General features: G+C 41.3%; 1 protein-coding gene across 1 annotated transcript in view; it reads right to left on the reverse strand.

Annotated features, from left to right (window-relative positions):
* Positions 1-308: 308 nt before the first annotated feature.
* LOC139765246 (probable methylmalonate-semialdehyde/malonate-semialdehyde dehydrogenase [acylating], mitochondrial) overlaps positions 309-24,031 on the reverse strand; it is a 70,743-nt gene continuing 47,020 nt past the window's right edge. Inside the window, exons 6-11 of the mRNA XM_071692583.1 lie at positions 23,767-23,979; positions 19,361-19,512; positions 11,945-12,221; positions 11,489-11,668; positions 5,666-5,764; positions 309-933 (exon numbers count right to left, since the gene is read on the reverse strand). Coding sequence (XP_071548684.1) covers positions 832-933; positions 5,666-5,764; positions 11,489-11,668; positions 11,945-12,221; positions 19,361-19,512; positions 23,767-23,979 — 1,023 coding nt within the window. The 3' untranslated portion in view covers positions 309-831. The remainder of the gene's footprint in view (positions 934-5,665; positions 5,765-11,488; positions 11,669-11,944; positions 12,222-19,360; positions 19,513-23,766; positions 23,980-24,031) is intronic.

A 24,031-nucleotide genomic window follows, 5' to 3' on the forward strand; every position in this document is an offset into this window, starting at 1 on the left:
GCATGCACCTGAACTTGCACCTGTAATTGCTCATTTTTTCTGTTTTTGTTAAAAAAAAAAAATCAGAACTTTCCCTTCTTCTTGGAAGCATGTGTTGGTTCATCCATAAAAAAAGAACAGTAGGAATTATTATCTCCCCTCCTATGCAGACCAGCAGTGATTATAATTTTTCTTTGGGCTGGCTGCTATTACTAATTTTTAAAAGTTTAGTCATTCTACTTTACCTAAGGGATTTTACATTTCTTTTACCCTACAGCAATGGAGAAGAGTAATAGACAAGAATGCATGAAATTATAAACTGAAAAAAATTATTCACTTATCAAAAATTTATTTTCCAAACATTTCAGACTATACATTTATATATACTTATATTCTGAACTATGAAAAATAATGTTGTTGGCCTTACTATTGTGATAAAGTACTTTTGAAGTACAAAAAAAATTATCAAATTTTTTGAAATGTTTTTCATTAATATATTTTTTGAAATGTGTTTAAAACTCTTTACAGGCTCATCACAGGCATAATTCACAACAGACTTTGGCAATTATATAAATTCCTGTCCAAATTTATACAGCAAATTAGCTCTTTGAGTATCTATGGAATGTAACTACTGTAAGTTTTAATTAGCTGTATGCATGAAAATGAATAACCGAGTTTATACCAATCACTTTGAAGTACTGAACAATTCTTATGTAATTAACATTTTGCATTTAAATACAAGCAAGAATTCATAAGTCTGGAAACTGCTAAACCAAACATATGAATTTCAGAAAAATTTCATCAGATAAGAATCGACTGAAGACTTCTCACACTGCTGTCTTTTCGTTATATTTATCGCATAACCGGCATTGCAGTAGCAGACTGGGTGGATGTGGCATCAGCCTCTCTCCACATCTGAGTCACAGTCTTGAGTTGAGTGTAGAAGTTAATTCCCTACGGAGAAAAAAATTAAACAATATACAGTAAATTTACAGTATACAGTAATTTAATGGTTGTCAAGTTATTTATACTAAGCTGGGGGGGAGGAGCAACAGTTTAGTATCTGTCATATCATTTATACTAAGATGGTGCGCAGTCATTTAGTGTTTATCAAGTTATCTACTCTAAACTGGGGTGCAGTAGTCTTGTGCTGGCCAAGTTATTTATACCAAGCCTAGGAGCAGTATTTTAATGCTTGTTTAGATATTCATACTAAGGTGAGGGCAGTAGTTTAGTGCTTGTCAAGATATCTATACTAAGCCGAGAGCAGTAGTATAGAGCTTGTCAAGTTATTTATACTAGGTGGGGCAGTAGTTTAGTGCTTGTATTTATTGTTATTATATTTTGACGCTGTCTCCCGCATTAGCGAGGTAGCGCAAGGAAACAGACGAAAGAATGGCCCAACCCACCCACATACACATGTATATACATACACGTCCACACACACACATATATATACCCATACATTTCAACATATACATATATATACATACACAGACATAAACATATATACACATGTCGATAATTCATACTTACAGCCTTTATTCATTCCCGTCGCCACCCATCACACATGAGCTGACAACCCCCTCCCCCCTGCATGCGTGTGAGGTAGTGCGAGAAGACAACAAAGGCCACATTCGTTCATACTCAGTCTCTAGCTGTCATGTATAACGCACCAAAACCACAGCTCCCTTTCCACATCAAGGCCTGACAAAACTTTCCACTGTTTACCCCACACACTTCACATGACCTGTTTCAATCCTACTGACAGCACATCAATCCCAGTATACCACACCATTCCAATTCACTCTATTCTTTGCACGCCTTTCACCCTCCTGCATGTTCAGGCCCACATCGCTCAAAACCTTTTTCACTCCATCTTCCCACCTCCAATTTGGTCTCCCACTTCTCATTCCCTCCACCTCTGACACATATATCCTCCTTGTCAACCTTTCCTCACTCATTCTCCATGCAACCAAACCATTTCCAAACACCCTCTCCCGCTCTCTCCACCACACTCTTTTTATTTCCACACATCTCTCCTACATTTACATTACTTACTCGATCAAACCACCTAACACCACATATTGTCCTCAAACATCTCATTTCCAACACATCCACCCTCCTCCACACAACTCTATCTATAGCCCACGCCTCCCAACCATATAACATTGTTAGAGCCACTATTCCTTCAAACATACCCATTTTTGCTCTCCGAGATAATGTTCTCACCTTCCACACATTTTTCAACGCTCCCGGAACTTTCGCCCCATCCCCCACCCTGTGACTCACTTCTGCTTCCATGGTTCCATCTGCTGCCAAATCCACTCCCAGATATCTAAAACACTTCACTTCCTCCAGTTTTTCTCCATTCAAACTTACCTCCCGATTGACTTGTCCCTCGACCCTACTTTACCTAATAACCTTGCTCTTATTCACATTTACTCTCAGCTTTCTTCTTTCACACACTTTACCAAACTCACTCACCAGCTTCTGCAGTTTCTAACCCGAATCAGCCACCAGCACTGTATCATCAGCAAACAACAACTGACTCACTTTCCAAGCTCTCTCATCCCCAACAGACTGCATACTTGCCCCTCTCTCCAAAACTCTTGCATTCACCTCCCTAACTACCTCATCCATAAACAAATCAAACAACCATGGAGACATCACGCACCCCTGCCGCAAACCGACATTCACAAGAGAACCAATCACTTTCATCTCTTCCTACACATACACATGCCTTACATCCTCGATAAAAACTTTTCAATGTTTCTAGCAACTTGCATCCCACACCATACATTCTTAATACCTTCCACAAAGCATCTCTATCAACTCTATCATATGCTTCTCCAGATCCATAAATGCTACATACAAATCCATCTGCTTTTCTAAGTATTTCTCACATACATTCTTCAAAGCAAACACCTGATCCACACATCCTCTACCACTTCTGAATCCACAATGCTCTTCCCCAATCTCATGCTCTGTACATGCTTTCACCCTCTCAATCAATACCCTACCATATAATTTCCCCGGAAGACTGAACAAACTTATACCTTTGTAATATGAACTCTCATCTTTATCCCCTTTATCTTTGTACAATGGCACTATGCATGCATTCCACCAATCCTCAGGCACCTCACCATGAGTCATACATACATTAAATATCCTTACCAACCAGTCAACAATACAGTCACCCCCTTTTTTAATAAATTCTACTGCAATACCATCCAAACCCACTGCCTTGCCAGCTTTCATCTTCCACAAAGCTTTTACTACCTCTTCTCTGTTTACCAAATCATTCTCTCTAACCCTCTCACTTCACACACCACCTCGACCAAAACACCCTACATCTGTCACTCTATCATCTAACACATTCAGCAAACCTTCAAAATACTCAATCCATCTCCTTCTCACATCACCACTACTTATTACCTCCCCATTAGCCGCCTTCCCCGATGTTCGCATTTGTTCTCTTGTCTTATGCACTTTATTTACCTCCTTCCAAAACATCTTTTTTTTTTCATACTATTCGCCATTTCCCGCATTAACGAGGTAGCATTAAGAACAGAGGACTGGGCCTTTGAGGGAATATCCTCACTTGGCCCCCTTCTCTGTTCTTTCTTTTGGAAAATTAAGAAAAAAATGAGAGGGGAGGATTTCCAGCCCCCCACTCCCTTCCCTTTTAGTCGCCTTTTACGACACGCAGGGAATACGTGGGATGTATTCTTTCTCCCCTATCCCCAGGGATCTTTTTATTCTTCCTTAAAATTTAATGATACTCTCTCACCCCAACTCTCATTTGCCCTCTTTTTCACCTCTTGCACCTTTCTCTTGACCTCCTGCCTCTTTCTTTTATACATCTCCCACTCATTTGCACTATCTCCCTGCAAAACTCATACAATTGCCTCTCTCTCTTCTCTTTCACTAATAATCTTACTTCTCCATCCCACCACTCACTACCCTTCCTAATCTGCCCACCTCATGCACTTCTCATGCCACAAGCATCTTTTGCGCAAGCCATCACTGCTTCCCTAAATACATCCCATTCCTCTCCCATTCCCCTTAACATCCTTTCCTCTCACTTTTTTCCATTCTGCACTCAGTCTCTCCTGGTACTTCCTCACACAAGTCTCTTTCCCAAGCTCACTTACTCTCACCACTCTCTTCACCCCGACATTCTCTCTTCTTTTCTGAAAACCTCTACAAATCTTCACCTTCACCTCCACAAGATAATGATCAGACATCCCTCCAGTAGCACCTCTCAGCACATTAACATCCAAAAGTCTCTCTTTCACCCGCCTATCAATTAACATGTAATCCAATAATGCTCTCTGGCCATCTCTCCTACTTACATATGTATACTTATGTATATCTCTCTTTTTAAACCAGGTATTCCCAATCACCAGTCCTTTTTCAGCATACAAATCCACAAGCTCTTCACCATTTATATTAAGCAGGGGGACAGTAGCTTAGCAATTGTCAAGTTATTTACACTAAGCTGAGGGACAACAACTTAGCGTTTTTCAAGTTATTCATACTAAGCTTGGGGTAGTAGTTTAGCGCTTGTCAAGTTATACTAAAGTAGCATGTCTAATGCTCGTCAAGTTTTTTATACTAAGCTGGAAGGTAGTAGTTTAGCACTTGTCAAGTTATTCATACTAAGCTGAAGGTATTTATACTAAGCTGAAGGGCAGTAGTTTATCACTTATCTTAGTACTTGTCAAGTTATCTATACTAAACTAGGGGGCAGTAGTTTGGTGCTTGTCAAGTTCTTCATACTATGCTGAAGGGCAGTAGTTCAGTGCTTATGTAACTAAGCTGGGGGCAGAAGTTTAGTTTTTGTCGTTATTCATAACAAGCTGGGAGCAGTAGTTTAGTGCTTGTCAAGTAATCATACTAAGCTGAAGGGCAGTAGTTTAGTGCTTGTCTTATTTAACTAAGCTAGGGGCATAAGTTTAGTGTATATCAAGTTATTTATACTGGGGGAAAGCAGTAGTTTGGTGCTTGTCAAGTTCCTTATACTAAGCTGGGGGCAGTAGTAGTGTTTGTCAAAATCATTTATACTAAGATGAGGGGCAGTAGTTCAGTATTTGTAAAGCTATTCATACTAAGTTGGGGGCAGTCATTTAGTGTTTCTCAGTTTATCTATACTAAGCTGGTGGACAGCAGTCTAGTGCTTGTCAAGTTACTTACAATGCCTTAAAGTATAAAATGAGTGTTCATACCCTATGAGGCTCTGGGTTATTCATAATGCCTTAAAGTATAAAATGAGTGTTCATACCCTATGAGGCTCTAGAGTCATGTTACTACACAAGACAATGGCTCTGGACTTAATAGTCCTTTACTAAGATTAATCTAAATGATGCTTGATGTAACCCACATGACACTTTATACAAGGGAACCTCTTAACAATTTAGTGAGGTAGGATAAGGAGAGGCAGTATACTGCATTCTGCATCTTCATACAAATGTTGATATTCCAATCCATATCCTATGTTCATCTATGATTCAGAACATTCACTCTGTACACTGGACAACTGTATAAACTGATCACCGATGCCTTTTCAAGCTACAGAAAAGTATACCTTGAATAATGATCCTTAGAGACAAGGGAGATATCAATAACAATGAATACAAAAAGTGAAATTCAAAGATAAGAAGTATAATAAAAGTATACTCACAGCCTTGCCATAGAAATTGGCATCACCAAGGAAAGAACCTCTTGATCCAGTGAAGGAGAACATCGGTAGAGGTACAGGAATAGGTACGTTGACTCCAATCTATGGAAAGAAATATCATAACATATATGAAGATGACCAATCATGTCATCTGATACAAAGATTAAGATAGTGCTATAGAGAGTCTGAATAGAACTACATGAACTGAAAAGTTTAATGGCTTCATTGAAGACATCAATGGGAACTTGAACAGAAAGCAAATGCATGAGCACTTGCAAAAATGAAATTATGTACGTGACAGGCAGCAAATATTCATGAAAAGATTAAGCATGACCAATACATCTTGATCAGATCATGTACTAGAATAAAATAGAAAGATAGCCAAATGAAGTAATGTATTCATGGACTCCCAAACTCCATCTGACACTGTGTGCAACAAAATATTATCAATACAACTGGATTCTCAGAAGAATTTCTTCCGGGATAAAAAATTACCTGAGCGGAAGGATGGAAGGGGACAGAGCACAATACCTATAATGAAACTGGGATAAGTAATAAGTGGTCTACCACATACCTCAGTTTGGGAGCTGCTTCTGTTCCTGATCTATGCAAATTATTTCCCACAATGAACAAAATCAACCCTGAATCTGTTTGGCAGAGGCCAAAAACTATAAGGAGAAATAATAGGTGTTCAGGGCTGAAACAAAGGCAAAAATCTAAACAGACAAAAACATGATTTATGAAGTTTAACCTGGTCAGATGCAGTGATGAAGATGAGATATGGTGAAATGATGTATGTTATGACCCAACTCCTCTTACCATTCCCTTCATCACAATTAGCTTTTTCCACAAATGTTAAATAAACATCACTAAGCTGGTGTTTCTCTTAAGAGTTGTTGAAGTACCCATGAAGAGAACCTCAACTGGAGGAGATGAGAATGTCATGGCCTTTATCATTAGCATCAACATTAGAAGAGGTGTAGATCTGGAGTTTGCTTTAAAGAATACATGAGCGAAAAACTTAGAAAAACAGATGAATTTTTATGTAGCATTTATGGACCTGGAGAAGGAATATGATAGGGTTGATAGAGATGCTTTCTGGAAGGTCTTAAAAGTATATGGTGTGGGAGGTAAGTTGTGAGAAGCAGTGAAAAGTATTTAACTAGGATATAGGGTATGTGTTATCCCTGGGGATAGGGGAGAAAGAATACTTCCCAAGTATTCAATGAGTGTCGAAGGCGACTAAAAGGGAAGGGAGCGGGGGGCTGGAAATCCTCCCCTCTCTTTTTCCTAAAGAAGGAACAGAGAAGGGGGCCAAGTGAGAATATTCTCTCAACAACCCAGTCCTCTGTTCTTAACGCTACCTCACTATCGCGGGAAATGGCAAATAGTATGAAAAAAAAAAAAAAAATAAGGTATGTGTACAAGAAGGAAGAGATAAGAGTGATTGGCTCCCAGTGAATGTTGGTCTGTGACAGGCATGTGTGATGTCTCCACATTTATTTAATTTGGGGTGCTTAGGGAGGTAAATGCAAGAGTTTTAAAGAGAGGGGTGAGTATGCAGTCCATTGGGATGAGAGGGCCTGGGAAGTGAGTCAGTTACTGTTCAACGATGATACAGCTCTGGTGGATGATTCGAGTGAGAAACTGCAAAAGCTGGTGACGAGTTTGGAAAAGTGTGTGAAAGAGAAAGTTGGAAGTAAATGTGAATAAGAGCAAGGTTATTAGGTTTAGTAGGGTTGAGGGACAAGTTAATTGGGATGTAAGTTTGAATGGAGAAAAATTGCACCTTCCCCTTCACCTGCCACTTTCTTTTATAAATCTCCCAGTTGTTTGCACTCCTTCTTTATGAGTAACGTCCAAATGCCTCTCTTTCTCTTTCACTAACAACTTTACTTCTTCATCCCACCACTCACTACCCATTCTAATCTGACTACCTCCCACCTTTCTCAAGCGACAGGCATCTTTTGCACATCATATGCCTCACCCACTCCCCTCACGTCATTTGCTCTCACCTTTTGACATTCTACACTCAATCTCTCCTGGTACTTCCTCACACAAGTCTCCTTTCCAAGCTCACTTATTCCCACCACTCTCTTCTCTCTAACATTCTCTCTTCATTTTTGAAAACCTCTACAGATCTTCACCTTTGCCTCAACAAGAAAGTGTCAGACATCCCTCCAGCTGCCCCTCTTAGGATATTAGCATCCAAAAATCTCTCTTTTATATGCCTATCAGTTAACACGTAATCCAATAATGCCCTGTGACCATCTCTCCTACTCACATATATATACTTATGTACATCTGTATTAGTGACAGAGAAGAGAGAGCATTTGGACAAGTTTTGCAGGGAAATAGTGCAAATGACTGGGAGATGTATAAAAAAAAAAGAGGCAGGAGGCCAAGAGAAAGGTGCAAGAGATGAAAAAAAGGGCAAATGAGAGTTGGGGTGAGAGAGTATCATTAAATCTTAGGAAGAATAAAAAGATGTTTTGGAAGGAGGTAAATAAAGTGCATAAGATAAGAGAACAAATGGGAACATCGGTAAAGGGGGTTAATGGGGAGGTGATAACAAGTAGTGATGTGAGAAGATGATGGAGTGAGCATTTTGAAGGTTTGTGGAATGTGTTTGATGATAAGAGTGGCAGATATAGGGTGTTTTGGTCGTGGTGGTGTGCAAAGTGAGAGGGTTAGGGAGAATGATTTGGTAAACAGAGAAGAGGTAGTAACAGCTTTACGGAAGACGAAAGCTGGCAAGGCAGCGGGTTTGGATGGTACAGCAGTGGAATTTATTAAAGAAGGGGGTGACTGTGTTGTTGACTGGTTGGTAAGGTTATTTAATGTATGTATGACTCATGGTGAGGTGCCTGAGGATTGGCGGAATGCATGCATAGTGCCACTGTACAAAGACAAAGGGGATAAAGATGAGTGCTTAAATTACAGAGGTATAAGTTTGTTGAGTATTCCTGGCAAATTATATGGGAGGGTATTGATTGAGAGGGTGAAGGCATGTACAGAGCATCAGATTGGGGAAGAGCAGTGTGGTTTCAGAAGTGGTAGAGGATGTGTGGATCAGGTGTTTGCTTTGAAGAATGTAAGTGAGAAATACTTAGAAAAGCAAATGGATTTGTATGTAGCATTAATGGATCTGGAGAAGGCATATGACAGAGTAGACAGAGATACTCTGTGGAAGGTATTAAGAATATATGGTGTGGGAGGCAAGTTGTTAGAAGCAGTGAAAAGTTTTTATCGAGGATGTAAGGCAAGTGTACAAGTAGGAAGAGAGGAAAGTGACTGGTTCACAGTGAATGTTAATTCACGGCAGTGGTGCGTGATGTATCCATGGTTGTTTAATTTGTTTATGGATGGGGTTGTTAGGGAGGTGAATGCAAGAGTTTTGGAGAGAGGGGCAAGTATGCAGTCTATTGTGGATGAGAGCGCTGGGAAAGTGAGTCAGTTGTTGTTCACTGATGATAAAGCGATGGTGGTTGATTCGGGTGAGAAACTGCAGAAGCTGGTGACTGAGTTTGGTAAGTTGTGAAAGAAGAAAGCTGATAGTAAATGTGAATAAGAGCAAGGTTATTAGGTACAGTAGGGTTGAGGGATAAGTCAACTAGGAGGTAAGTTTGAATGGAGAAAAACTGGAGGAAGTGAAGTGTTTCAGATATCTGGGAGTGGATTTGGCAGCGGATGGAACCATGGAAGCGGAAGTGAGTCACAGGGTGGGGGAGGGGCGAAAGTTCTGGGAGCACTGAAAAATGTGTGGAAGGCAAGAACATTACCGTGGAAAGCAAAAATGGGTATGTTTGAATGAATAGTGGTTCCATCAATGTTATATGGTTACAAGGCATGGGCTATAGATAGAGTTTTGTGGAGGAGGGTGGATGTGTTGGAAATGAGATATTTGAGGACAATATGTGGTGTGAGGTGGCGAGTAAGTAATAATAGGGTAAGAGAGATGTGTGGTAATAGAAAGAGTGTGGTTGAGAGAGCAGAAGAGGGTGTTTTGAAATGGTTTGGTCACATGGAGAGAATGAGTGAGGAAAGATCAACAAAGAGGACATATGTGTCAGAGGAGGAGGGAACGAGGAGAAGTGGGAGACCAAATTGGAGGAGGAAAGATGGAGTGAACAAGATTCTTTTTTTTTTTTTCCCAAAAGAAGGAACAGAGAAGAGGGCCAGGTGAGGATATTCCCTCAAAGGCCCAGTCCTCTGTTCTTAACACTACCTCGCTATCGTGGGATATGGCGAATAGTATGAAAAAAAAAAAAGAATATACATGTATATGTTGAAATGGGAGCGGGGGGGCTGGAAATCCTCCCCTCTTGGTTTTTTTTAATTTTCCAAAAGAAGGAACAGAGAAGTGGGCCAGGTGAGGATATTCTCTCAGAGGTCCAGTCCTCTGTTCTTGACGCTACCTCGCTAACGCGGGAAATGGTGAATAGTATGAAAGAAAGAAAGATATGTTGAAATGTATAGGTATGCATCTGTGCGTGTGTGGACGTGTATGTATATACATGTGTATGTGGGTGGGTTGGGCCATTCTTTCGTCTGTTTTCTTGCGCTACTTCACTAACGCGGGAGACAGCGACAAAGTATAATAAAAAGAAATAAATCTCTCTTTTTAAACAAAGTTTTCCCAATCACCAGTCTTTTTTCAGCATACAAGTCAACAAGCTCACCATTTACATTTACAACACTGAACATCCCACATACACCAATTATACCCTCAACTGCCACATTACTCACCTTTGCATTTGAATCACTCATCACTAAAACTTGGTCAGGTGTATAGGCACCAATAATCACCCATCTCTCTCCATCCACTTTCAGTTTTACCCACATCAATCTAGAATTTAATTTCTTACACTCTATTACATCCTCCCACAACTCCTGCTTCAGAAGTTGTGCTACTCCTTCCTAGCTCTTGTCCTCTCACCAACCCCTGACTTTATTCCCAAGACTTTCCCAAACCACTTTTCCCCTTTACCCTTGAGCTTCATTTCAATCATTCAAAACCAGTTCTGCCACCTTTCTACTAAGAGACTAATTCTTCAGACAAGAAATACCAAATGACCAGAAAGGTATTCCATGGAACAAATGTGTCACCTGCAGTTACCGGAACTGATATGACATTAGACAGAAAAATTCTTCAAAAAATATGATAAAATAACAGTACTAAGTTCATGGACAACAGTGAACTTTCTACAAGTATTGAGCAAGGTTAAAATAATTCTACCTTCTTTCAAACTTGTTCACCATTTCCCATGTTAGGGAGGCAGCATCAGAGACAAAGCTTTATAAGGCCTCAATCACTCACATGCATTCTCTAGCTGTCATGTGTGATGCATTTAAACCACAGCCCCCTATACACAACCAGGCCACACATTCTTTTCCATGGTTTCCCCTAGCTGCTTCATAAGCCTTGATTTAGTCCACTGATAGCAAGTCACCCACTATATACCACATCCATCCAGTTCACTCTATCTTGCATATGCCTTTGACCCTCCTGCATGTTCAGGTCTCAAGCTCTCAAAATCTTATTCACTTAATCTTTACTTCTCCAAACTGGTCTCCCTCTTCTCCTTGTCCATTCTAAGTCTGACACGTACATCACATTTCCAATAATCATTAGACTTAAGATTTTTACGCTACTCATTTCTTTACATGCTGAATTTCTCATCTAAACTTTTCAAGTTATGTCCAAGGTTAAGTTGCAGGTTCAAGTACTACTGGCAATGAATAGGCAGATGATTGATGGGTGACAATAATGAGAAGCAATCCCTAAGTATGTGTCATGCTTTGCAGGCAACATTATAAACTTACCTGGCCAACATCAATATTATTGGTGAATTTCCTAGCTGTAGCCCCATTTGTGGTAAAGATGGCAGTACCATTACCATACATATTGCTATTAATTAGCTCAATAGCTTCATCAAGCGTGTCTACTGAGAGAGCAACCAAGACAGGTCCAAAGATCTCCTCTTTGTAGCAGACCATGTTTGGCTAAAAAAAAAAAAAAACACCCATAAGTAGATGTAACAAGCAAAAAAATATGTAAGTATACACAGGGTCAATCTGTAGTAAACATTAATTTTCTTGTTTGATTTACTGATGCATGAAGCTGAATGAATTTCTCTTCACTTTTCCAATTATAACATGCACAGAAACTTTTATCTTACTCATTTTGAAGTCTGGATGGAATTCTTTGCTCATAAAAATATATAAAACATAACTTTCTAATGAAAACACATCAACTATCAATTCAGACATAATGCCTACCTTGACATCAGAGAGAATAGTTGGACCGACAAAATTTCCATTTTCGTACCCTGGCACAACAACATCGCGTCCATCCAATATACATTTCGCTCCCTCGTCAATACCTGCCTGGACCAAACTACATATACGTTCTCGGGCAACTGGGGAAATAACAGGACCCAAGTCAGCATCAGGAACATGGCCAGCATTCACTCGAAGTTTCTTGGATCTCTCAACTAATTCTGGTAGCCACTCCTTGGCTTCCCCAACAAACACTGCTGTACTGAGAGCCATGCACCTGGAAGAAAACATCAGAGCTCATCACATTCTTGTGATTTTTCTTCTTGACATAATCAGAAAAACAATGCATCTTAAAAATAAAAATGTGGTAACAATAAGAACATTATGGGCATAATTGTGAAATAGAAGGTAGAAGACCCTGGAAACACTGTACCAAAGTTGCCCTATGCTAGAGGCCTGTTAAGGGTTAAGCACTAAAGGCTACAAAGCGGCACTAGAGTTAACCAATTTGGAGACTTGTGCCACAGCCATCTCCTTCAAGGAATTCCAAAATGGAAAGGGCATCAGAGATATAGACAGATAGATCAGGTAGGGAAGAAATAATTCTACCTCCGTATTCCCTGTGTGTCACAGAAGGCAACTACAGGGCACATGAGCAGAGGCTGGCAACCCTTCCCTTTTCAGATTTCAATTTCTAAGAGAGGGAACAAAAGAAGTCTGTTCCTGGCACTGCCTCCCTAACACAGGAAACAGCAATCAAGTATGAAAAAAAAATGGCAAAAGAGTTTCTAAAAGAATACACAAGCAACACTTCGTTCAAATGGCAAGAAATGCTGACAAAAATGAGTCAAAATCATCAAAAAAATAATACTAACCATACATACTACCCCTGGGGATAAGGGGAGAAAGAATACTTCCCACGCATTCCTCACATGTCGTAGAAGGGGACGGGAGGGGGGGGGGGCTACAAACTCTCCCCTTCTTGTATTTTAACTTTCTAAATGGGGAAACAGAAAAAGGAGTCACGCGGGAAGTGCTCATCCTCCTCGAAGGCTCAGATTGGGGTGTCTAAATGTGTGTGGATGTAACCAAGATGAGAAAAAAGGAGAGATAGGTAGTAGGTTTGAGGAAAGGAACCTGGATGTTTTGGCTCTGAGTGAAACGAACCTCAAGGGTAAAGGGGAAGAGTGGTTTGGGAATGTCTTGGGAGTAAAGTCAGGAGTTAGTGAGAGGATAAGAGTAATGGAAGGAGTAGCACTACTCCTGAAACAGGAGTGGTGGGAGTATGTGATAGAATGTAAGAAAGTAAACTCTACATTGATATGGGTAAAACTGAAAGTGGATGGAGAGAGATGGGTGATTATTGGTGCATATGCAACTGGGTATGAGAAGAAAGATCATGAGAGGCAAGTGTTTTGGGAGCAAGAGAAAGGTGTAAGAGGCAAAAAAGAGGGCAAACGAGAGTTGGGGTGAGAGAGTATCATTAAATTTTAGGGAGAATAAAACGATGTTTTGGAAGGAGGTAAATAAAGTGCGTAAGACAAGGGAACAAATGGGAACATCAGTGAAGGGGGATAAAAGGGAGGTGATAACAAGTAGTGGTGATGTGAGAAAGAGATGGAGTGAGTATTTTGAAGGTTTGTTGAATGTGTTTGATAACAGAGTGGCAGATATACGGTGTTTTGGTCGAGGTGGTATGCAAAGTGAGAGGGTTAGGAAGAATGATCTGGTAAACAGAGAGGAGGTAGTAAAAGCTTTGCGGAAGATGAAAGCCGGCAAGGCAGTGGGTTTGGATGGTATTGCAGTGGAATTTATTAAAAAAGGGGACGACTGTATTGTTGACTGTTTGGTAAGGATATCTAATGTATGTATGACTCATGGTGAGGTACCTGAGGACTGGCAGAATGCTTGCATAGTGCAATTGTACAAAGGCAAAGGGGATAAGAGTGAGTGCTCAAATTAAAGAAGTATAAGTTTCCTGAGTATTCCTGGGAAATTATATGGGAGGGTATTGATCGAGAGGGTGAAGGCATGTACAGAGCATCACATTGGGGAAGAGCAGTGTGGTTTCAGAAGTGGTAAAGGATGTGTGGATCACATGTTTGCTTTGAGAAATGTGTGCGAGAAATACTTAGAAAAGCAAATGGATTTGTATGTAGCATTAATGGATCTGGAGAAGGCATATGATTGAGTTGATAGAGATGCTCTGTGGAAGGTATTAAGAATATATGGTTTGGGAGGCAAGTTGTTAGAGGCAGTGAAAAGTTTTTGTCAAGGATGTAAGGCATGTGTACGAGAAGGAAGAGAGGAGAGTGATTGGTTCTCAGTAAATGTAGGTTTGCAGCAGGGGTGCATGATGTCTCCATGGTTGTTTAACTTGTTTATAGATGGGGTTGTTAGAGAGGTGAATGCAAGAGTTTTCGAAAGAGGGGCAAGTATGCAGTCTGTTGTGATGAGAGAGCTTGGGAGTGAGTCAGTTGTTGTTCGCTGATGATACAGCGCTGGTTGCTGATTCTTGTGAGAAACTGCAGAAGCTGGTGACTGAGTTTGGTAAAGTGTGTGAAAGAAGAAAGCTAAGAGTAAATGTGAATAAGAGCAAGGTTATTAGGTACAGTAGGGTTGAGGGACAAGTCAACTGGCAGGTAAGTTTGAATGGAGAAAAACTGGAGGAAGTGAAGTGTTTTAGATATCTGGGAGTGGATTTGGCAGCAGATGGAACCATGGAAGTGGAAGTGAATCATAGGGTGGGCAAGGGGGCGAAAGTTCTGGGAGCATTCAAAAATGTGTGGATGTCGAGAACATTATCTTGGAAAGCAAAAATGGGTATGTTTGAAGGAATAGTGGTTCCAACAATGTTATATGGTTGCAAGGCATGGGCTATAGATAGAGTAGTGCAGAGGAGGATGGATGTGCTGGAAATGAGATGTTTGAGGACAATATGTGGTGTGAGGTGGTTTGATCGAGTAAGTAGTGAAAGGGTAAGAGAGATGTGTGGTAATAAAAAAAGTGTGGTTGAAAGAGCAGAAGAGGGTGTTTTGAAATGGTTTGGTCACATGGAGAGAATGAGTGAGGAAAGATTGACAAAGAGGATATATGTGTCAGAGGTGGAGGGAATGAGGAGAAGTGGGAGACCAAATTGGAGGTGGAAAGTTGGAGTGTACAAGATTTTGAGTGATCGGGGCCTGAACATGCAGGAGGGTGAAAGGCGTGCAAAGAATAGAGTGAATTGGAATCATGTGGTATACCACGGGTCAACATGCTGTCAGTGGATTGAACCAGGGCATGTGAAGCATCTGGGGTAAACCATGGAAAGTTCTTTGGGGCCTGGATGTGGAAAGGGAGCTGTGGTTTCAGTGGATTTTACATGACAGCTAGAGACTGTGAACAAATGTGGCCTTTGTTGTCGTTCCTAGCACTACCCTGCGCACATGTGGCAGGAAGGGGTTTTCATTTCTTGTGTGGCAGGGTGGCGACAGGAATGAATAAGGGCAGACAGTATGAATTATGTACATGTGTATATATGTATATGTCTGTGTGCGCATATGTATGCATACGTTGAGGTGTATGGGTATGTATATGTGTGTGTGTGGACGTGTATGTATATACATGTGTATGTGGGTGGGTTTGGCCATTCTTTCGTCTGTTTCCTCGCGCTACCTCGCTAACACGGGAGACAGCGACAAAGAATAATAAATAAACATAACATACTATCCAGACTATTTATGTTCAACACAGTGTGTCTACCTCCACACCGTAATTAACCTTGGATAATTGAGTGCCTGTAAATCATTTACCAAACAATCCAGATGAGTAATTGTTTTTGCCAACACAAAGATCAGTTCTGTCCAAATCTACTATATAAATCTACTATATAAATTCCCAGATATAGCACTCATATGCTAAGCTACAGTAATTCCACTATGTATGTATGTATGGGAATAGGGGAGAAAGAATACTTCCCATGCATTCCTCATGTGTCGTAGAAGGCGACTAAAGGGGACGGGAGTGGGGGGCTAGAAACCCTCCCCTCCTTGTATTTAAACTTTCTAAAAGGGGAAACAAAAGGAGTCACGTGGGGAGTGCGCATCCTCCTCGAAGGCTCAGATTGGGGTGTCTAAATGTGAGTGGATGCAACCAAGATGAGAAAAAAGGAGAGAAAGGTAGTATGTTTGAGGAAAGGAACCTGGATGTTTTGGCTCTGAGTGAAACGAAGCCCAAGGGTAAAGGGGAAGAGTGGCTTGGGAATGTCTTGGGAGTAAAGTCAGGGGTTAATGAGAGGACAAGAGCAAGGGAAGGAATAGCACTACTGAACAGGAGTGGTGGGAGTATGTGATAGAGTGTAAGCAAGTAAACTCTAGATTGATATGGGTAAAACTGAAACCTGATGGAGAGAGATGGGTGATTATTGGTGCATATGCACCTGGGCATGAGAAGAAAGATCATGAGAGGCAAGTGTTTTGGGAGCAGCTGAATGAGTGTGTTAGTGGTTTTGATGCACGAGACCAGGTTATAGTGATGGGTGATTTGAATGCAAAGGTGAGTAATGTGGGAGTTGAGGAATAATTGGTATACATGGGGTGTTCAGTTGTAAATGGAAATGGTGAAGAGCTTGTAGATTTATGTGCTGAAAAAGGACTGGTGATTGGGAATACCTAGTTTAAAAAGAGATATATACATAAGTATACGTATGTAAGTAGGAGAGATGGCCAGAGAGCATTATTGGATTACGTGTTAAAGAAGAGAATGTTGGGCTGAAGAGAGTGGTGAGAGTAAGTAAGCTTGGGAAGGAGACTTGTGTGAGGAAGTACCAGGAGAGACCGAGTACAGAATGGAAAAAGGTGAGAACAAAGGAGGTAAGAGGAGTGGGGATGGGATGCATTTAGGGAAGCAGTGATGGCTTGCGCAAAAGATGCTTGTGGCATGAGAAGCGTGGGGGTGGGCAGATTAGAAAGGGTAGTGAATGGTGGGATGAGAAGTAAGAATATTAGTGAAAGAGAAGAGAGAAGCCTTTGGACGATTTTTGCAGGGAAATAATGCAAATGAGTGGGAGATGTATAAAAGAAAGAGGCAGGAGGCTGAGAGAAAGGTGCAAGAGTTGCAAAAGAGGGCAAATGAGAGTTGGGGTGAGAGAGTATCATAAAATTTTAGGGAGAATAAAAAGTTGTTTTGGAAGGAGGTAAATAAAGTACGTAAGACAAGGGAGCAAATGGGAACCTCAGTGAAGGGGGCTAATGGGGTGGTGATAACATGTAGTGGTGATGTGAGAAGGAGATGGAGTGAGTATTTTGAAGGTTTGTTGAATGTGTTTGATGATAGAGTGGCAGATACAGGGTGTTTTGGTCGAGGTGGTGTGCAAAGTGAGAGGGTTAGGGAAAATGATTTGGTAAACAGAGAAGAGGTAGTAACAGCTTTGCGGAAGATGAAAGCCGGCAAGGCAGCGGGGTTGGATGGTATTGCTGTGGAATTTATTAAAAAAAGGGGGTGACTGTATTGCTGACTGGTTGTTAAGGTTATTTAATGTATGTATGACTCATGGTGAGGTGCCTGAGGATTGGCGGAATGCCTGCATAGTGCCATTATACAAAGGCAAAGGGGACAAAGGTAAGTGCTCAAATTACAGAGGTATAAGTTTGTTGAGTATTCCTGGGAAATTATATGAGAGGGTATTGATTGAGAGGGTGAAGGCATGTACAGAGCATCAAATTGGGGAAGAGCAGTGTGGTTTCAGAAGTGGTAGAGGATGTGTGGATCAGGTGTTTGCTTTGAGGAATATATGTGAGAAATCCTTAGAAAAGCAAATGGATTTGTATGTAGCATTTATGGATCTGGAGAAGGCATATGATAGAGTTGATAGAGATGCTCTATGGAAGGTATTAAGAATATATGGTGTGGGAAGCAAGTTGTTAGAAGCAGTGAAAAGTTTTTATCAAGGATGTAAGGCATGTGTACGTGTAGGAAGAGTGGAAAGAGATTGGTTCTCAGTGAATGTAGGTTTGCGGCAGGGGTGTGTGATGTCTCCATGGTTGTTTAATTTGTTTATGGATGGGGTTGTTAGGGAGGTGAATGCAAGAGCTTTGGAAAGAGGGGCAAGTATGCAGTCTGTTGTGGATGAGAGAGCTTGGGAAGTGAGTCAGTTGTTGTCCGCTGATGATACAGCGCTGGTGGCTGATTCATGTAAGAAACTGCAGAAGCTGGTGACTGAGTTTGGTAAAGTGTGTGAGAGAAGAAAGTTGAGAGTAAATGTGAATAAGAGCAAGGTTATTAGGTACAGTAGGGTTGAGGGTCAAGTCAATTGGGAGGTAAGTTTGAATGGAGAGAAACTGGAGGAAGTGAAGTGTTTTAGATATCTGTGAGTGGATTTGGCAGTGGATGGAACCATGGAAGCAGAAGTGAGTCATAGGGTGGGGGAGGGGGCGAAAGTTCTGGGAGTGTTGAAGAGTGTGTGGAAGTCGAGAACATTATCTCGGAAAGCAAAAATTGGTATGTTTGAAGGAATAGGGGTTCCAACAATGTTGTATGGTTGCGAGGCGTGGGCTATGGATAGAGTTGTGCGAAGGAGGGTGGATGTGCTGGAAATGAGATGTTTGAAAACAATATGTGGGGTGAGGTGGTTTGATCGAGTAAGTAATAATAGGGTAAGAGAGATGTGCGGCAATAAAAAGAGTGTGGTTGAGAGAGCAGAAGAGGGTGTTTTGAAATGGTTTGATCGCATGGAGAGAATGAGTGAGGAAAGATTGACCAAGAGGATATATGTGTCAGAGGTGGAGGGAACGAGGAGAAGTGGGAGACCAAATTGGAGATGGAAGGATGGAGTGAAAAAGATTTTGAGTGATCGGGGCCTGAACATGCAGGAGGGTGAAAGGCGTGCAGGGAATAGAGTGAATTGGAATGATGTGGTACACTGGGGCCGACGTGCTGTCAATGGAATGAACCAGGGCATGTGAAGCATCTGGGGTAAATCATGGAAAGTTCTGTAGGGCCTGGATGTGGAAAGGGAGCTGTGGTTTCGGTGCATTATTACATGGCAGCTAAAGACTGAGTGTGAACGAATGGGGCCTTTGTTGTCTTTTCCTAGCACTACCTCGCACACATGAGGGGGGAGGGGGTTGTTATTACATGTGTGGCGAGGTGGCGATGGGAATGAATAAAGGCAGACAGTATGAATTATGTACATGTGTATATATGTATATGTCTGTGTGTGTATATACGTGTATACATTGAGATGTATAGGTATGTATATTTGCATGTGTGGATGTGTACGTGTATACATGTGTATGTGGGTGGGTTGGGCCATTCTTTTGTCTGTTTCCTTGCGCTACCTCGCTAACGCAGGAGACAGCAACAAAGCAAAATAAAATAAATAAATAAATATAATACCTATCATATCAACTCATACAACACATTCCATCAATTCACCTTTGCCCAGCAGCACCAAAGGCAGCACCAACCAACTGGGTGAGAGTACTTTCCTTGTTGGCATCTGGCATGACCACCCCATGGTTCTTGGCTCCCATGTTGGACTGAACCCTTTTTCCATTCTTAGATCCTCTCTCATAGATGTATCGACCCTGTTGGAAAAAAAATCATCAAATGAAACAGAAAAATAAAGTCTGTCACCCATCAAGACAAAAATGTCTAAATGAACTGCATGTATATATGCAACTCTTTCAACATGGAATCCACTTAATTCATCAATCACTGAACATTCTAATATCATGGCTAAACAATGCAGACTTAACAAGATATAAATCACTCTCTGACTTCTATCTATCTATCCATATCTCTGAAACCCATTCCCCCTGGGAACTCCCATCAAGGGCAAAAGTCTCTCCACTTGTCCTTACAGACCTCCCTCACATACACCATTCCATGCATTCTTCCACCATTTCTCTACCTCCTGTATTCTTCAACTCTATTTGCCCATGTCACAGGTGGTCTTCCTCCCTCATCAACCCCTTTAAGTGTACAAGCCATACACTCTTCTTGTAAACTCCCACTCTTGCAATCTTTTCACATACCCGAACCACCTAAAAGTATTATGTTTCACCCACTCTACTGCTCCATAATCAATTCCCTTTGCATTCCCTGCCATAACACATCTGTCATACACCCTTTCATTTCTTTCTTCATTCCATCTAGCCATACCATATAGTCCTTCTAAAATAGCTCTTTCTACAGCCTGGATTCTTGACCTCTGTGACTCATTCGTTGTCAATTCAACCGTATCGGTCAGGGTTGGGAGGACTAAGCTGTCCTTAAATCCTTTCTCCACTTCCATACTTACATCTCTCCCCTTCTATTAAGGGACCCAGTGACTCTTCTACCCTGTACTGCTCTCTGCCCTACCTCTCCTTCTGTATCAACATACATACATAAGACAGCCCCTAAATACTTAAATTCTGTTACTTCTTCCAGTCTTCCCACACACACTGATAAAGTTATTTATCTATTTTTGTTTATTGTACTTTGTTGCTGTCTCCCGCATTAGCGAGGTAGCGCAAGGAAACAGACAAATGGCCCAACCCATCCACATACACATGTATATACATACACGTCCACACACGCATATATACATGCCTATACATTTCAATGTACAAATATATATACATACACAGACATATAAAAAATTCATACTTGCTGCCTTTATTCATTCCCGTCGCCACCATGCCACATATGAAATGACACCCCCCACTCCCGCACGCACATGAGGTAGCACTAAGAAAAGACAACAAAGGCCACATTCATTCACACTCAGTCTCTAGCTGTCATGTATAATGCACCAAAACCACAGCTTCCTTTCCACATCCAGGCCCCACAAAACTTTCCATGGTTTATATCAAGTTATATTTATTTATTTTTTTGCTTTGTCGCTGTCTCCCGCATTTGCGAGGTAGCGCAAGGAAACAGACAAAAGAAATGGCCCAACCCACCCCCATACACATGCATATACACACACGTCCACACACGCAATTATACATACCTATACATCTCAACGTACACATACATATACACACACAGACACATACATATATACCCATGCACACAATTCACACTGTCTGCCCTTATTCATTCCCATCGCCACCACGCCACACATGGAATACCATCCCCCTCCCCCCCTCATGTGTGCGGGGTAGCGCTAGGAAAAGACAACAAAGGCCTCATTCGTTCACACTCAGTCTCCAGCTGTCATGCAATAATGCCCGAAACCACAGCTCCCTTTCCACATCCAGGCCCCACACAGCTTTCCATGGTTTACCCCAGACACTTCACATGCCCTGATTCAATCCACTGACAGCACGTCAACCCCGGTATACCACATCGATCCAATTCACTCTATTCCTTGCACGCCTTTCACCCTCCTGCATGTTCAGGCCCTGATCACTCAAAATCTTTTTCACTCCATCTTTCCACCTCCAATTTGGTCTCCCACTTCTCCTCATTCCCTCCACCTCCGACACATATATCCTCTTGGTCAATCTTTCCTCACTCATTCTCTCCATGTGCCCAAACCATTTCAAAACACCCTCTTCTGCTCTCTCAACCACGCTCTTTTTATTTCCACACATCTCTCTTACGCTTACATTACTTACTCGATCAAACCACCTCACACCACACAATGTCCTCAAAAAAAAAAACATCTCATTTCCAGCACATCCATCCTCCTGCGCACAACTCTATCCATAGCCCACGCCTCGCAACCATACAACACTGTTGGAACCACTATTCCTTCAAACATACCCATTTTTGCTTTCCGAGATAATGTTCTCGACTTCCACACATTCTTCAAGGCTCCCAGGATTTTCACCCCCTCCCCCACCCTATGATTCACTTCCACTTCCATGGTTCCATCCGCTGCCAGATCCACTCCCAGATATCCAAAACACTTTACTTCCTCCAGTTTTTCTCCATTCAAACTTACCTCCCAATTGACTTGACCCTCAACCCTACTGTACCTAATAACCTTGCTCTTATTCACATTTACTCTTAACTTTCTTAAGTTATATATCTTTCTTTCTTTCATACTATTCGCCATTTCCCGCATTAGCGAGGTAGCGTTAAGAACAGAGGACTGGGCCTTTTAGGGAATATCCTCACCAGGCCCCCTTCTCTGTTCCTTCTTTTGGAAAATAAAAAAGAAAAAAAATTGAGAGGGGAGGATTTCCAGCCCCCCGCTCCCTTCCCTTTTAGTCGCCTTCTACGACATGCAGGGAATACGTGGGAAGTATTCTTTCTCCCCTATCCCCAGGGATATATATACTTTATATATATATATATATATATATATATATATATATATATATATATATATATACTTTCTAAAGTTATTTTTTTTTTTTTTTTTTTTTTTTTTTTTTTATACTTTGTTGCTGTCTCCCGCGTTTGCGAGGTAGCGCAAGGAAACAGACGAAAGAAATGGCCCAACCCCCCCCATACACATGTACATACACACGTCCACACACGCAAATATACATACCTACACAGCTTTCCATGGTTTACCCCAGACGCTTCACATGCCTTGATTCAATCCACTGACAGCACGTCAACCCCTGTATACCACATCGCTCCAATTCACTCTATTCCTTGCCCTCCTTTCACCCTCCTGCATGTTCAGGCCCCGATCACACAAAATCCTTTTCACTCCATCTTTCCACCTCCAATTTGGTCTCCCTCTTCTCCTCGTTCCCTCCACCTCCGACACATATATCCTCTTGGTCAATCTTTCCTCACTCATTCTCTCCATGTGCCCAAACCATTTCAAAACACCCTCTTCTGCTCTCTCAACCACGCTCTTTATATTTCCACACATCTCTCTTACCCTTACGTTACTTACTCGATCAAACCACCTCACACCACACATTGTCCTCAAACATCTCATTTCCAGCACATCCATCCTCCTGCGCACAACTCTATCCATAGCCCACGCCTCGCAACCATACAACATTGTTGGAACTACTATTCCTTCAAACATACCCATTTTTGCTTTCCGAGATAATGTTCTCGACTTCCACACATTTTTCAAGGCTCCCAAAATTTTCGCCCCCTCCCCCACCCTATGATCCACTTCCGCTTCCATGGTTCCATCCGCTGACAGATCCACTCCCAGATATCTAAAACACTTCACTTCCTCCAGTTTTTCTCCATTCAAACTCACCTCCCAATTGACTTGACCCTCAACCCTACTGTACCTAATAACCTTGCTCTTATTCACATTTACTCTTAACTTTCTTCTTCCACACACTTTACCAAACTCCGTCACCAGCTTCTGCAGTTTCTCACATGAATCCGCCCATATATATTTCAAGGGATTTCATCTATCCAATATAGCTGAGAAGAAACAAAAGGTTAATGAGTAAGAGGATACTTAGAAGTGAGGAGAGACGATAAGATAAGAAACAAGAAAATACAAGAGCACAATCTCTACAAGAGTGGAGACAAAATCAATTATGAAGGGTGTTTCAAAGATAGTCCAAGAGCCAGTCTTCTACATGAAAGGAAATTGCATATTAATGCTGAATCACAGAAAGTCTTTGTCTCTTATTCTGTATTATCATGCCCTATTATATGTAACTTACTCAAGCCATCCATTTTTTTTTTCAAATACTAGGTTATATGAAATTTCCACCAATGGAAAATCAACTAATGCAGAATTTATATAGCCATCCACCTCATACCATACCATCCACTTGAGAATAAAGTACCAAAGCATATGGACTGCCAAAGCAAGAATTTAAAGGCAAAAGTAATATAAGACAGCAAGACACAAATGAAATGTGATTGGAGGAAAATAACAAAAATCAGAGAAATGTAAAGAATATACTCACAGCAGTATCTGAACCCACAAAGGAGATGGCACGGATATCTGGGTTGTCACAGATGAAGTTAACAGCATCATGCTGCCCATGGATGACATTGACAACTCCATTAGGGCAACCAGCCTCCTTCAACATTTCAACCAACATCATAGATGCTCCAGGCACACGTTCAGATGGTTTGAATACATACGTATTTCCACACACCAATGCAACAGGGAACATCTGTATGGGAAGATACACACAGTATATTTCATAGTTTCTAGATAACTGCAGT

The sequence above is a fragment of the Panulirus ornatus genome, chromosome 53 (assembly GCF_036320965.1).
Source record: "Panulirus ornatus isolate Po-2019 chromosome 53, ASM3632096v1, whole genome shotgun sequence".
Lineage (NCBI taxonomy): Eukaryota > Metazoa > Arthropoda > Malacostraca > Decapoda > Palinuridae > Panulirus > Panulirus ornatus.